Raw genomic sequence first — 16,311 nt, forward strand, 5'->3', positions numbered from 1 at the left:
AAGTTGTAACAGCGAGCAGGACAAATAACTGGGTTATTAGGCTTATTATAATTATGGGTAGGGTGACTAGACATCCTGATTTTAATGGGACTGTCCCGATATTTACTTGTTTGTTCTGCGCCCTTACCGATGTTCAGTCAGGATTCGAACTGTCCCGATATTTTGCCCTCTGGCGCACAGGCAAAGGGGGCTCATGCCCCTCCCCACAACTCCACTCCTTCCTCCCCCATTGGATTCCCCCCAAATCCCCATCCTGGCCCCTCCCCCAGCTCCACCCCCTCACTGCCCTATTGGATCCCTTCCCAAATCCCCACCCAGGCCCCACCTCTTCCCCAAGCATGCCGCATTCCTCCTTCTCCTCACCCCTCTCTCCCAGGCTTGCGTGAATCAGTTATATGGTAGCGCAAGCGCTGGAGAGAGGGGGGAGAAGCAGGACACAGCACCCAGCTCAGAGGAGGTGGAGGCAGAGCGAAGGTGAGCTGGTGCAGGGGGGCAGGGCATGGAGCTCCTAGTGGGTGCTCAGCCCACACCAATTTTTCCTATGCTCCGGCAGCTCTTGGGATTTTTTTTTGTTTGCTTGTTTGTTTGTTTTTTTCGTCCACCACCGGCTCTTGGGATTTTTTTGCTGTTGTTGCTCCGCCAGCACACATCCCCCCCACACACCCCCGCGTCCCAGTATTTCACGTCTCTCATCTGGTCACCCTAATTATGGGCCTGCTGTATTCGTGTGAGGCCTTGGGAGAATAGTTATGCAAAAGGCTGTGATTTAGTTGAAATCTTGTTGGTGTAACTGAGATAACAGTAGGTCATAAATTCTGTACACTCCTTCTGAGAAGACAAACAAGTGACCACGAAAAAGTACAGTACATGGCAGAATTCCATAAAAAGTGAGTTTGGGGAGTAGTGGCTTTAGCAATCTGGTTATTAAGCAGAAACCAGGTGATTAGCCTACTATAAAATACAGGAATTATTAAGAAATGTATCATATACTTTATCAACATTCATAATTAAAGTTGTAGCTATGGAAAGCTGAAATGCCAAATATGAATAATACACAGATTTTAATCTTGTTAGAGTCATGGAAATTGATCAGATATGGCTATATATCCGGACGTTACATAAAGTTGGGGTATAACAAATTAAATTTAGTTCCCTATCCTTGGGTTTGTCAGGTCCCTGAGATGGTTTAAACTTTAAACTGAACCAGGACCTCCCTTCTGATGAATTCCCTTTACTTTTCCTTATCTCTATGTTTTCAGAAGTCTCTGTAAAGTTGTAAGTATGCACAATGCAAAGACTGGAAGTATAAACAATGCAGGAAACCACTTTACTGTACTTAAACTTATATATATTAATTTTCCCATTATTCAAATTAGACTTGTCCGTATTAATTAAAATCCACCAATTTTATCTTCTTAATTAACTCTAAGTAGCTCCCTGTTAACTGTAAAAAGTGCATATAGCATCCCAATAAATAATTGATTAGGCTACAAGAAGGATTGGAAGAACAGCCAATATTTGCGCCAGTCATGGCACAATTAAAGTATCATAAGAGTTCAAAGGAATTTTAGTTTTGTTGAATTTTAACAATGAGGAATTTCCAAAGAAGGGGATGACTCAATATTAAGCCCAATTCCAAAGTCCTTCTCATAAACAACAGAAAAGAAAAGCCCTTATTGGGGAGGTGTCGTTATTTATTTCATACAGACATTAAAGATCCTCAGCTCCCCAGGTTGCTTATTCAGCTAAGAAGTCACAGCAAATTATGCATCAGATCAAAGACTAGAAGAGAGGTGTATTCAGCTCTCCAGGCAACGTCTAACTCACTAGGCCACAGTGCCTTCCAGCCAAGTCACTCAACTTCCCAGAGCCTAACTTACCCAGTCTGAAAAATGCAGCTAATAAAGATTTTTGCATTTACACTGTGCTTTTTCACGTGCAGATCTCACAGTATTTTACAAAGTCAGCCATGCATTCTGGCATAAATTTTCAATGATTTTTTGAGTGCTGAACCTGAGACACCTTAAAGGAATCTTATTTTCAAAGGGCAGGTGCTCAATACATTTTGAAAATCAGGCCAATTTAATATGTATCTTCTTCTTGGGCACCCAAAATCACTAAGCACTTTTGAAAATTTAGACCTATTGGTCCAAATTCTTTAATTTCCCTAGCTACAGAGATTTGAAACACTCTGCATAAAAGGTGCCGGTGGTCTAGTGCTGGGGTCCCCAAACTGTGGTATGAGAGCCTGATGATCCACCAATTCACTTCACAACAATTTTTTTACATGATTTTCAAAGTTAGTAACTGCTGATCTGGTGAATAAGACATACACCAGCTACCTCGGAGAGCAGAGTTCAGTTTCCATCTCTGTCACATACTTACTTTGTACCTTTGTGAGACAGGGCCTGCATTTACAATCTTTTGATAGATTAATGGATGTTAAGAAAACATCCAGTCTATCCAAGAGTAGACTAATACCCACATCTTTTAAAATATCTCATTTACTGATAACCTGTTTCTCAAAGCCATCAACTCCAGCTAGAAAATCCTTCGCTTTGGAGCAGTTTATGAATCAGGATTTTCATGTGCCACTGAATCCAGCAACACTAACCTTGTCCATTAGTCTCCTAGGCTCTCCACACTAAAACTGACAAGGAACAGATGGAAACATGAGAACAGCATTAAATTATTTCATAAAAATGAGGGGAAGGCTTATTCTTAAAATAATCAGTATAAGTAAATTTCCAGGTTGTTTGTTTGCTTTCCAGATTACTATTATCAAAATGCAGAAAATTGGGGGGGGAGGGGGTTTAAAGCAATTAGGAGTGTACTCAAGTGCATATGATCAACAAAAACTTCATTATTAAAAGAGGAAAGGAACAGACAAGATGTGTATGTTAGAAACATATCCTAACTAATTACTAGTGTAATCATACTTCTCATTTCTCAACCTGTCAAGGTCCAAATTTGGGGCACAATTTATGACATATACTCAAAATCGGACACACAAAATAATGCATTAATGTATTAAAAGTTACACTTCAGTGTATACAATTCTTTCTATAATCTCATTTTTATGATTCTTAGAATCATGGAATATCAAGGTTGGAAGGGACCTCAGGAGGTCATCCAGTCCAACCCCCTGCTCAAAGAAGGGCAAATCCCCAACTAAATCATCCCAGCCAGGGCTTTGTCAAGCATGATCTTAAAAACCATAAGGAAGGAGATTCCACCACCTCCCTAGGTAACCCATTCCAATGCTTCACCACCCCCTAGTGAAAATGTTTTTCCTAGTATTCAACCTAAACCTTCCCCACTGCAACTTGAGACCATTACTCCTTGTTCTGTCATCTGGTACCACTGAGAACAGTCTAGATCCATCCTCTTTGGAACCCCCTTTCAGGTAGTTGAAAGCAACTATCAAATCCCCCCTCATTCTTCTCTTCTGCAGACTAAACAATCCCAGTTCCCTCAGCCTCTCCACATAAATCATGCACTCCAGCCTCCTAATCATTTTTGTTGCCCTCTGCTGGACTCTTTCCAATTTTTCCACATCCTTCTTGTAGTGTGGGGCCCAAAATTGGACACAGTACTCCAGATGAGGCCTCATTAATGTCAAATAGAGGGGAATGATCACGTCCCTCAATCTGCTGGCACCTACTTATACAGCCTAAAATGCTGTTAGCCTTCTTGGCAACAAGGGTACACTGCTGACTCATATCCAGCTTCTCGTCCATTGTAATCCCTAGGTCCTTTTCTGCAGAACTGTGCAGACTCTGCACTTGTCCTTGTTGAACCTCATCAGATTTATTTTGGCCAAACCCTCTAATTTGTCTAGGTCTTTCTGTATCCTATCCCTAACCTCCACCATATCTACCACTCCTCCCAGTTTAGTATCATCTGCAAATTTGCTGAGGGTGCACTCCATGCCATCCTCCAGATTATTAATAAAGATATTAAACAAAAACGGTCCCAGGACCAACCCTTGGGGCACTCTGCTTGATACTAGCTACCAGCTAGACATGGAGCCATTGATCACTACTCATTTAGCCCGAAGATCCAGTCAGCTTTTTGTCCACTTTATAGTCCGTTCATCCAGCCCATACTACTTTAACTTGCTGGCAAGAATCCTGTGGGAGACCGTATCAAAAGCTTTGCTAAAGTCAAGGAATAAATCAAGGATTCTACTTTTGATGAAAATAATTTCACAATAAACGTGAGAGGATATGTAATCTGTATGGATCATAGATACACTGAGGTTGAAATGAGGGACATTTGAGAGATATGGTTATAAATTGGCTTACCAGTATTAAATTTTTGTTAGTAAATGTCAATAAACATTGATTTCAATATAACAGCAATTTTTTTTTTAAGTACATCAGAAGCAGGAAGCCTGCCAAACAACCAGCGGGACCACTGGATGATCAAGGTGCTAAAGGAGCACTCAAGGACAATAATGAATTCTTTGCACCGGTCTTCACAGCTGAGGATGTGAGGGAGATTCCCAAACCTGAGCCATCCTTTTTAGGTGACAGATTCATAGACTCTAGGACTGGAAGGGACCTCGAGAGGTCATCGAGTCCAGTCCCCTGCCCTCATGGCAGGACCAAATACTGTCTAGACCATCCCTGACAGACATTTATCTAACCTACTCTTAAATATCTCCAGAGATGGAGATTCCACAACCTCCCTAGGCAATTTATTTCAGTGTTTAACTACCCTGACAGTTAGGAACTTTTTCCTAACGTCCAACCTAAATCTCCCTTGCTGCAGTTTAAGCCCATTGCTTCTTGTTCTATCATTAGAGACTAAGGTGAACAAGTTTTCTCCCTCCTCCTGATGACACCCTTTTAGATACCTGAAAACTGCTATCATGTCCCCTCTTAGTCTTCTCTTTTCCAAACTAAACAAACCCAATTCCTTCAGCCTTCCTTCATAGGTCATGTTCTCAAGACCTTTCATCATTCTTGTTGCTCTTCTCTGGACCCTCTCCAATTTCTCCACATCTTTCTTGAAATGCGGTGCCCAGAACTGGACACAATACTCCAGTTGAGGCCTAACCAGCACAGAGTAGAGCAGAAGAACGACTTCTCATGTCTTGTTTACAACACACCTGTTAATGCATCCCAGAATCACGTTTGCTTTTTTTGCAACAGTATCACACTGTTGACTCATATTTAGCTTGTGGTCCACTATGAACCCTAGATCTCTTTCTGCCATACTCCTTCCTAGATAGTCTCTTCCCATTCTGTATGTGTGAAACTGATTGCTTCTTCCTAAGTGGAGCACTTTGCATTTGTCTTTATTGAATTTCATCCTGTTTACCTCAGACCATTTCTCCAATTTGTACAGATCATTTTGAATTTTGACCCTGTCCTCCAAAGCAGTTGCAATCCCTCCCAGTTTGGTATCGTCCGCAAACTTAATAAGTGTACTTTCTATGCCAACATCTAAGTCGTTGATGAAGATATTGAAGAGAGCAGGTCCCAAAACAGACCCCTGAGGAACCCCACTTGTTATACCTTTCCAGCAGGATTGGGAGCCATTAATAACTACTCTCTGAGTACGGTTATCCAGCCACTTTTGCACCCACCATATAGTAGCCCCATCTAAATTGCATTTGCCTAGTTTATCGATAAGGATATCATGCAAGACCGTATCAAATGCCTTACTAAAGTCTAGGTATATCACATCCACCACTTCTCCCTTATCCACAGGGCTCGTTATCCTATCAAAGAAAGCTATCAGATTGGTTTGACACGATTTGTTCTTTACAAATCCATGATGGCTATTCCCTATCACCTTACCACCTTCCAAGTGTTTGCAGATGATTTCTTTAATTACTTGCTCCATTATCTTCCCTGGCACAGAAGTTAAACTAACTGGTCTGTAGTTTCCTGGGTTGTTTTTATCTCCCTTTTTATAGAGGGGTACTATATTTGCCCTTTTCCAGTCTTCTGGAATCTCTCCCGTCTCCCATGACTTTCCAAAGATAATAGCTAGAGGCTCAGATACCTCCCTCTATTAACTCCCTGAGTATTCTAGGATGCATTTCATCAGGCCCTGGTGACTTGCACGCATCTAACTTTTCTAAGTGATTTTTAACTTGCTCTTTTTTTATTTTATCTTCTAAACCTACCCCCTTCCCATAAGCATTCACTATGTTAGACATTCCTTCAGACTTCTCAGTGAAGACCGAAACAAAGAAGTCATTGAGCATCTCTGCCACTTCCAAGTTTCCTGTTACTGTTTCTCCCTCCTCACTGAGCAGTGGGCCTACCCTATCCTTGGTCTTCCTCTTGCTTCTAATGTATTGATAAAAAGTCTTCTTGTTTCCCTTTATTCCCATAGCTAGTTTGAGCTCATTTTGTGCCTTTGCCTTTCTAATCTTGCCCCCTGCATTCCTGTGTTATTTGCCTATATTCATCCTTTGTAATCTGATATACTTTCCAGTTTTTATATGACTCCTTATTATTTTGTAGGTCATGCAAGATCTCGTGGATCTGAGGAACTGTCCCAGATCAAGGTATCATTAGAGGAGGTTTTGGAACAAATTGATAAATTAAACAGCAATAAGTCACCAGGACCAGATAGTATTCACCCAAGAGTTCTGAAGGAACTCAAATGTGAAACCGCAGAACTACTAACTGTAGTCTGTAACCTATCATTTAAATCAGCTTCTGTACCAGATGACTATACGATAGCTAACAGGACACCAATTTTTAATAACGGCTCCCAAGGTGATCCTGGCAATCACAGGCCTCTAAGCCTGACTTCAGTACCGGGCAAACTGCTTAAAACTATAATAAAGAACAATATTGTCAGACATATAGATGAACATAATTTGGTTTTAGAAAAGGGAAATCATGCCTCACCAATCTACTAGAATTCTTTGAGAGGGGGAGGGGTCAATAAACATGTGGTCCAAAAGGATCCAGTGGATTTAGTGTACTTAGATTTTCAGAAAGCCTTTGACAAGGTGTCATAACTCTCCTACTCAGATCTGAACCTTAGAGTTCAGAACATGAGAAGTTAGCATGAAACCTCCAAACTTAATTACCAGCTTGAATCTGATATCGCTGCCACCAGCCAGAAATTTCAGTGTCTAGCTCACTCTGGTCTCCCCAAAACCTTCCCTGGGGGACCCCAAGACTCAGATGCCCTGAGTCTCACTACAAAGGGAAATAACCCACTTCCCTTCCCCCTTACCTCCTCCCAGATTCTCCCGCCCTGGGCACTCTAGGGTATTCCCTGCTTCAAGTCCTTGAAACACCAGTACCGAGAGATCTAATCTCTCTCCCCCCTCACCCAGAGGGTATGCAAAGTCAGGCTTAGTAAATCTAACACAAAGAGATTTTTCCCCCTGACTTATTCCTCCCACCAATCCCCTGGTGAGCTGCAGACTCAATTCCCTGGAGTCCCCACTAAAGAAAAACTCCAACAGGTCTTAAAAAGAAAGCTTTATATAAAAAAGAAAGAAAAAGACATTAAAGATAGTCTCTGTATTAAGGTGACAATATACAGGGTCAATTGCTTAAAGGAAAAAAATGAATAAACAGCCTTATCCAAAAAGAATACAATTTAAAACATTCCAGCAACTACACACATGTAAATACAAAAGAAAACAATATAAACCTATCGTCTTACTATCCTTGTACTTACAACTTGGAGACAAAAGATTAGAAAGCCAGGAGATAGAAAAATCCCTCTGAGCCAAGAGGGCCACCAAACCAAGAACAAAGAACACACACCCAAAACTTCCCTCCCTTGACATTTGAAAAATCTTGTTTTCTGATTGGTCCTCTGGTCAGGTGTTTGGTTTCCTTGTTAACCCTTTATAGGTAAAAGAACATTAAGCCTTAACTATCTGTTTATGACACAAGGTCCCTCATCAAAGGTTCTTACGCAAGGTAAGCTGCCACGGGATAAGAGGGAAGGTGCTCTCATGGACTGGTAACTGGTTAAAAGATAGGAAACAAAGGGTAGGTATAAATGGTAAGTTTTCAGAATGAAGAGAGGTAAATGGTGGTATTCCCCAGGGGTCTGTTCTGAGATCAGTCCTATTCAACATTTCATAAATGATCTGGAAAAGGGGGTAAACAGTGAGGTGGCAAAATTTGCAGATGATACAAAATTACTAAAGATAGTTAAGACTCAGGAAGACTGCGAAGAGCTACAAAAGGATCTCTCAAAACTGGGTGACTGGGCAACAAAATGGCAGATGAAATTTAATGTTAAAGTAATTCACACTGGAAAGCATAATCTCAACTATACATATAATATAATGGAGTCTAAATTAGCCTTGGAGTGATTGTGGATAGATCTCAAACATCCACTCAATACGCAGCGGCAGTCAAAAAACGCTAACAGAATAATAGGAATAAAGAAAGGGATAGCTAATAGGACAAAAAATATTGCATTCTCTATATAAATCCATGACATGCCCACATCTTGAATACTATGCGCAGACGTGGTCATCCCATCTCAAAAAAGATATATTGGAATTGGAAAACCATAACAAGGTTAAAAAAAGACCTCGATAAATTCATGGAGAATAGGTCCCTCAGTGGCTATTATCCAGGATTGGCTGGAATGGTGTCCCCAGCCTCTGTTTGCAAGAAGCTGGGAATGAGAGATTGGGGATGGATCACTTGATGATTACCTGTTCTGTTCACTCCCTCTGGGGCACCTGGTATTGGCTACTGTCGAAAGACGGGATACTGGTCTAGACAGATCTTTGGCTTGACCCAGTAAGGCTATTCTTAACATACCCAAACAAACCAATGAAAAATTATTTCCATCCATAATAACTGATGTTTACAAATAGGAAAAGTAAGAATAATAATACTGCCTGAGAACTCCTTGAATACAATTTAATATTTACTTTGTATATTTTGACACACGTTGACAATCTGCGCTTCAAAAGTAATATTTAACTTTTTGAATCTAAATGTCTACTGTTATTAAGTAATTATTGTCAGACACTCCCTATTGTTTGCCCCCTCCCTAATTTCCCATACCTGTGACCATTTAAATTGATAAAGATCACGGGGAACTGCTTAAAAATAAACACCGATCTCTAATAAAAGTTATTTAAAAAACCAATTTCTGCCAAGTCTTGACATCAATTGCACCCTCCCCTTACCACTGCTCTTCCTCCCACCCTGTGTCACTGCCATGCCGTCCCTTCTGGCGTTATGACTGGTCAATAGCACAACTCAGCACGGGAGTTCCCCTCCCTGCTCGCCCCGCGCCAGATACAAACTCCTAAAGTCCAAAACCCGGGCTGCAGGCGCGCTCCGGTGGGGAGCCGGGCTCTGGGCTGCAGCCAGGGTGGCGCGGAGTAGGATGCGAAAGGGCCGAGCGGGCGAGGGTCCTGTCCCACACACGTGGCCCGGGGGTCTGTAACGCACAGCCTGGGCGCCCCGGGCTGGCCCCGCGAGGGGCTGAGCGCAGGGCGGGCTCCGCCGGACGCGGCTGGGGCAGGGGCGGGTGGGTGTGTTTGCGGGGAGGGGCGGCAGGGGGCTGCTGGAGGACCCGGCCCCGCTCGGTACCTGCGCAGGCAGCGCTCGCACACGGCGCCCAGTCGCTGCTTGGTGACGGTGCAGGCGAAGGGTTCGGCCCGGTACAGCAGCTCGCCGGGCCGCACCCGCCTCAGAGCGCGGAGGCCGCTGCCCCTGCCCGGGCTCGGGAACTTCTCCAGCCTCCCTGGTTCCATGTCCCACGCCGCAACCCCCTTCGGCCCCCACGTGGTCCGGCCCCGGTAGCCGCCGGAGCCATCTTTAGTGAGGGCAGAGACCCGCTTCCCCCTCCCCCCCATGCCGTCCCCTGCCTCCCTCCTGGGGCCTAGCAACGAGAAAAGCCCCGCCCTGCAACGGGCTGGCAATGGGGACAGAGGGCGAGGAGAGCCCCAGCTCGCCACAAGGCTGCCCGTGACTGACGGGGAGGCCTGGACTCTTCCTATCCCCAAGGGTGAAAGGGAGGGTCTGGTCTCCCTGTGCCCCAGGCAGCTAGCATGGGGCTGGTGTCCCTGCCCACCTTCCCCACTGCCCTGACAGAAAGCCCCAGAGGGCGTGGGTGCAGGGCGTGAGGTATCCCTGTGCTGTGCTACCTGTACCTATTGGTAGGGTTACCACCTGGCTGGTATTTGACCAGAGTGGCCGTTTTTTTATGGATTTGCTAGTTGCCAGAAAAATACTCTGCTGGGTTGTTGTTTTTATACCTAGGGCTAAAGATTTGCATTATTATCACAATACACTGGGATATCTAACGTTAAAATTGTCTGTGTCTCCAGCTATTCCCACTTCTGCAGTTGAAGTGATAATAGAACTTGAAAATTCAACAGCTGCCTGTCCACCAGCATGCAATTCTAGTACTATGAAACAGCTTTGAAATACACTCTTTCATCTCCTGATGCCACGGCTGTCACACTTGCCATTGAGCCTGGGTCCGGCGTCAGTGGGGACTCCCTACCCCTGAGACCCCCAAGCCTGGCCGTGAGGAGCCACCTCCTGGCAGTCCAGCTCCTGTGGCCCAGGATCCTGCCTCTGTCCTTCTCCCCGATCCTGCTCCTGACCCCGTCCCTATCCCCTCCACCTCCCGAGATTTAAAAAAAAACCATGCAAGTGGCCCGTGCTTGTGGGGTTGAGTCATGTGAGAGTGAAGGGACATGTAATGTTATCAATCTTACCTATGTGTTACCTGCCTACAGGACTGGCCTTAGGGATGGGCCACCCAAGTAACCAACCAGGGTGCCAAGGTCAGAGGAATGCCATGCAGGAGTACAGAGCTGCATGCTGCTGGTTGGCAGAGGAATGCTACAAACTCGCAGAGGCAATGCACGGGGGCAGGGAGGAGGGGCCATATTTTTCCTTGCTTCTTCCCCATGGAAGAACATGGGGGGGGGAGTAGTGATGGACAGATACTGCTCACACACACCCCAACATTCCTCTGTGCCCCTCCCCCCCAGGAGGACTGTGAGGGGGGGAGTGAAGAACAATATCAAGCAGTCTGTTTACCCAGGTACTTTCCCCACCCGTGCTGTGAGGCGAGCATCAGGAGCTGGTGCTCTCTGCCCTTCCCTTATGCAGCCCAGTTGGGGAAAGTGATGTGACTGAAGGGAGCCCTGCATTCCCCCCTTATAGTCCCCTAGGGGAGCACAAAGGAACAGTGTTTGAGCAGGGAGCAAGCAGCAGTGCCAGCCACTTCATGCATCCGGGTCCATGTGGGCACAGGAGGGAAGTGTAAAGGTATGGGGCACAGGAGGGAAGTGTAAAGGTATGGGGCACAGGAGGGAGTGCAAGGGTTAGGAGTGAAGAGGACACAGTGCAGCACAAATGGTGGCAATATACCATATATCATGATACCCTTCTCTGCTGCTGCTGGCAGCAGCACTGCCTTTAGAGTTGGTGCCCAACCAGCAGCCACCACTCTCCAGCCACCCACCCAGTGCTTAATTTGTGCCAGAGCATGCAGTGACTGAGCCCTGGCACCTTTCAATACCAATGAAGCACTGGTGGGAGGCAGGGGGCCTCTGGGGGGGAACCATGGGGGCCAAGGGCACCAAAATACAAGTTCACCCAGGGTACAATTTTCCTTCAGACCAGCCCTGTCTTGCTAGATACTATAAGTGGCTGTTGAAGGGGAGGGCCAGTTGCAGAGTTCCCTTGTTGGGGTTGTGGCAGGCTTGTCATATGAGGGATGTTGCTGGTTTTTTGCATTTCAAAAGGTGGTTACCCTAACCCACAGTGGAAGTGAGGCTATAGAACCAGCTGGGCAGTGATGACGGCAGGGATTTCCCAGCAACCTCTGAGCCTGACCTAGGGGCAGCACTTCTCAGCTTCATCTCAGCAAGTGGAAGGACTCGCCAGGGAGAAAACAGTGCTGCGTTTCACTGACTGAGGAAGTGGGGCTTACATTGACATGCCCTCTGTACATCACAGATCTCCAGAGCCTGCAACTAGTCAGTCCATGGCAGGAGACAAAATGTGGGGCTCATTGGTAGGGCTGGCCACAGTATTGGGGGGAACCTGCTCTCCTCATGTTTGATTAACACAGGCAGTTGTAGCTGCCCCTCATGTATTTTTCCTGCTGATCATCTGATATGTCTTGAATGGGGACACAGATCTGGCCCAAGCATCTACCTTTACCTTGTATTTCCTGCAGAGGGCTCTGCAGAGCTGATGCTGTCCCCTGTCATTGTTCTCAGATAAAACCCTCTTTTCTTGCCTTGAAAAACAGTACCACCAATGCTGTCATGTGAATGTCTTTCACCTCTTTCAGGTAATCTTGCACTATGGATTGAATTGGTTTGGAGCTGGCATAGCTGTAATTGGCTAGCCCTAGATTCAGAACTAACCAACATATCCATCTCTTGATGGCCATTTCAGTGGCCTCTCTTATAAGTTATTAATTAGTAGAACGAAAAAATTCCTGCTTTGCCTATAATTTTTTTCTCCCTCAGTTACATTTAACATTCTGACTACACCGTACCTTCTTATTTGGCTCAGAAGCCCACCACATTATTCCTAGCCACCCTAACCTAAATGCTAGTAAGGCAATTGAATTCCCTTTTCCTCTTCTGAGTTCCTATATAACCTCTTAAGTAATTAAATTCTAATAATTTGCACTTCTATAGCATCTCCAGGTGCTTTCACAAATATTAATTAATTGACCTCATGTACCTTTCTTTTTCTCTCCAGTCATTGTATAGGGACCCTGGGCATCTGAGTGTGCTAGACCTCAGTGTTTTTCTAGGGGCATAAAAGTTAGCTGGTGAGATGCTGAGCATCAACACTTAAGTCCCTTTGTGGATCTACACTGTAGTAGCTGGAAGATCTGAGGAAGCTGACAGAGTGTTTACTAGGCCCCTTCAGATGGAAAAGCCTATAGGGATGTGCCTTAATGCTTACCTCTCAGTCACTCACAGTACACCTGGCATACTAGTAAGTACTTTGTCAGAAAAATAGGTCAGTGTACCACAGCACTCGAGGGGTGGGGGAGGGGAAAATGATTACACAGTTTACAATGTCACAGAGCATTTTTTTTTACTCCATTAAACACATTACACTATGAGAAAACAGAAATCTAAACCTGAGTTGGGGGCTTCATTATTCTAGAAGCTATACAAATCCATTGTAAGATACTCTCTGCCTCAAAGTTCAATTACTTGTGTAATATTTTAACAAACATGGAGTGACTGGGTCTGACTATTGTGCACAGTCAGGTTCATCTAGAAAGAGGATTACCATGACGATTGTGTGTGTAGGTGTGTGTTACACTCACCTGAAATGTCCCAAAGCAGGGCATTTTATTTACAAGTTTGGTTCCTGGTCCTTGGGGGGATATCATAGTGATCTGGTGAACATACATGTAGATTAAGATAGAGGACAAGAGATTGTGTGGATGGTGGACAGTTTCCATGGGGAAGGCAACTCCTGCATAATGATGGTGAAAACCACCAATTAGCAGTTTGGGGTTTTGCAGAGCAATGGTAGCCAATTAGAACATTCAATTGAAGCTGTCAAGTAAATGAGGTGGGAGAAGCAGGGAGCCAGAAGGACAAAGTAATGACCCATTGAGAAAGGGCCAAAGTCTGTGAGATGCAGAGTGCTCCTGTGTAGTTCTGAGTGTTGTCTGTTTACAGTAAGTGAAATGGGAGTTGGTTGAGGTCACCCATCTCTTTGATCCCTCTTTCCTCAGTGTTTTCCCTCAATGTACCAGTAGGGGGAGGCCACATGCTGTTCTATAGCAAATGAGAGTAGCGTGCAGTCTGTTGAAACAATCCTAAAAACACAGACAACACATCTGGTCAATTGCTTTTTCATTTCTAACACCTTTTTGTTTGCAGTAACAGTTTAGTATTTTCCATCTTCAATTACTTAACTTTCAGCTGCAGTATGCTAGTCCACAGGATAGTATGTGTGTCCAAAATGCTGTTATAAGATAAATCCAGTGCATATCAAACCACAAAATTCTAAAATGGAAAATGTGATATTTGACATATGCAAATTAGCTTGTTACAATAATTCTGGGGTATTAACTTGCAGAACTAGATTGCATTAGAAGTTGAACATTTATCAACACTATCATTATGCTTAGTGATAATCCTTTGGGCAAGCTACTGCCAAAATAACTCATTGTGGAGATAATGTATTTGTGGATAGTCTAAATATAGATTTATATTAAAAATAATAATTATCAGGACATGGCCAACAACCATGTGATCATTTTGCTCATATGCTGTACTCCTTCCCCCTAACCTGACTCTTGGCTTTTTAGAGTGTACCAGGAGCACACCATTTGTGTTTGCAGTGTGGGTTGCTAACAGAACTTAACAAAAACAATAATAAAATGGAACATTTACCTCTTGAGTGAATAAATGTAAGGGAGGAATGGGGCTTTGCAGTGCCTTTGTCAAGAACTATAATACAGAAAAAAGTGAACAGAAATTGCAGAAAATTCACATGGAATAAATAATACAACTGCAGAATACCAGATACAGTTTTTCCATGAAAACATAAATCATGGGAATAAAGCTTTATTGCTTCATACTTCCCAGAACTCTCAAGAAGAATGCCCAGCTTTAAGGAATTAATGCTTAAATTATGTAATATTCTCAAGTATGACAATATTTAGATTGTTTTTGTAGCTCATTACATTGTATTTGCATTCAGTAATCAAATGCTCCTATTTGGTATTTGATCACATACCAAAGAAAAAAAGTATTAATTATGGCTGTAGTACATAAATTAAATTGGTCAGGATGATAGGATATTCTTTAGCATTTTCCCTCAGGATAAAAATGAGATGGAAACAAAATTACCTGTGAGGTCACCTAGCTATTCTCTCTTGGCAGCTGCAGGATTATACTCTACAGTATTATTATTTTTAATAGTGCTTCAGTCATTTAAAGACTAAGAATGTAACTCTGAAATAATATTAGTAACTATCGCTAAAATATATTTACATAATACAGACAACATATTATGTAGGACTGAATGAGAGTGAACTAAAGAATCATCCATTAATCCACATCCAGCTCACGGTAACTTGAACAAAGTAATTACCATCATAAAAATATAAGACAGGCCCTATTGGGTCAGACCAACAGTCCATCTAGCCAAGTATCCAGTCTTCTGATAGTGGCCAGTGCCAGATGCTTTGGAAGGAATGAACAGAACAGGGCAATTTTGAGTGATCTATCCCGGTCATCTAATCTTAGCTTCTGGCAATCAGAGGTTTAGGGACACCCGGAGCATGCGATTGTGTCCCTAACCATCATGGCTAATAGTCATAGATGCACCTATCCTCAAACTTAACTAAATTCTTTTTTGAAGTAATTATACTTCTGGCCTTCACAACATCCCCAGGCAATGATTTCCATAAGTTGACTGTGTTGTGTGAAGTATTTCCTTTTGTTTGTTTTAAACTTAATCCCTATTAAGTTCATAGGGTGACCCTGGTTCTTATGTTATTTGAAGGGATACATAACAATTTCCTGTTCCCTTTCTCCACACCATTCATGATTTTATAGACCTTGATCACATTCCCCCTTTTAGAGAAGGGGTGACTAAGGAACAATCCCAGTTTCTCATTTCTCTTTGTATGGAAGCTGCTCCATACCCCTAACCATTTTTTTTTCTTCTTCTGTCCCATTTGCAAATGATATCATTTTTGATATGGGGCAACCAGAACGGTATGCGGTATTCAAGGTGTGCGAGTACCATGAATTTAGTGTCATATTTTCTGTCTTACCTGTCCCTTTCATTACATTGTTAGCTTTTTTGACTGCTGCTGCACACTGAGCAGATATTTTCAGAGAACTATCCACAATGACTCCAAAAATCTCATTCTTGAGTAGTAACAGGTAATTTAGGACCCATCAGTTTGTATGTATAGTTAGGATTATTTTTTCCAATATGTATTACTTTGCACTTAGCAACACTGAATTTCCTCTGCTATTTTGTCACCCAGTTTTGTGAGATCCCTTTGTAACTCTTCACTGTCAGTTTTGGACTTAACTATGTTGAGTAATTTTGTATTGCCTGTAAACTTTGCCACCTCATTCACCCCCTTTTTAAGATCATTTATTAATATGTTGAATAGCACAGGTACCACAAGGATCCTGCTATTTACATCTTTTTCCATTCTGAAAACTTACTATTTATTCCTATTCTTTGTTTCCTATTATTTAGCTAGTTACTGATCCATGAGAGGACCTTCAATCTTATCCCATGACTGCTTACTTTGCATAAGAGCCTTTAGTGAAGGATCTTGTCGAAGGCCTTCTGAAAGTCCAAGTACAAT

The 16,311-nt window shown here is 43.3% G+C and overlaps 1 protein-coding gene across 4 annotated transcripts in view; it reads right to left on the minus strand.

Moving 5' to 3' along the window:
• SMYD3 (SET and MYND domain containing 3) overlaps positions 1–9,760 on the minus strand; it is a 654,773-nt gene extending 645,013 nt beyond the window's left edge. The window contains exon 1 of one of the 4 annotated variants that reach the window (XM_030557037.1): positions 9,558–9,759. In XM_030557037.1, the coding sequence (XP_030412897.1) occupies positions 9,558–9,721 (164 nt within the window). In that variant the 5' untranslated portion in view covers positions 9,722–9,759. Of the gene's footprint in view, positions 1–9,557 lie in introns of all 4 variants that reach the window. The other 3 variants (XM_030557036.1, XM_030557039.1, XM_030557038.1) reach the window with 3 other exon arrangements.
• Positions 9,761–16,311: the final 6,551 nt, after the last annotated feature.

This window comes from Gopherus evgoodei, chromosome 3 (assembly GCF_007399415.2).
Source record: "Gopherus evgoodei ecotype Sinaloan lineage chromosome 3, rGopEvg1_v1.p, whole genome shotgun sequence".
In the NCBI taxonomy this organism is placed as follows: domain Eukaryota; kingdom Metazoa; phylum Chordata; order Testudines; family Testudinidae; genus Gopherus; species Gopherus evgoodei.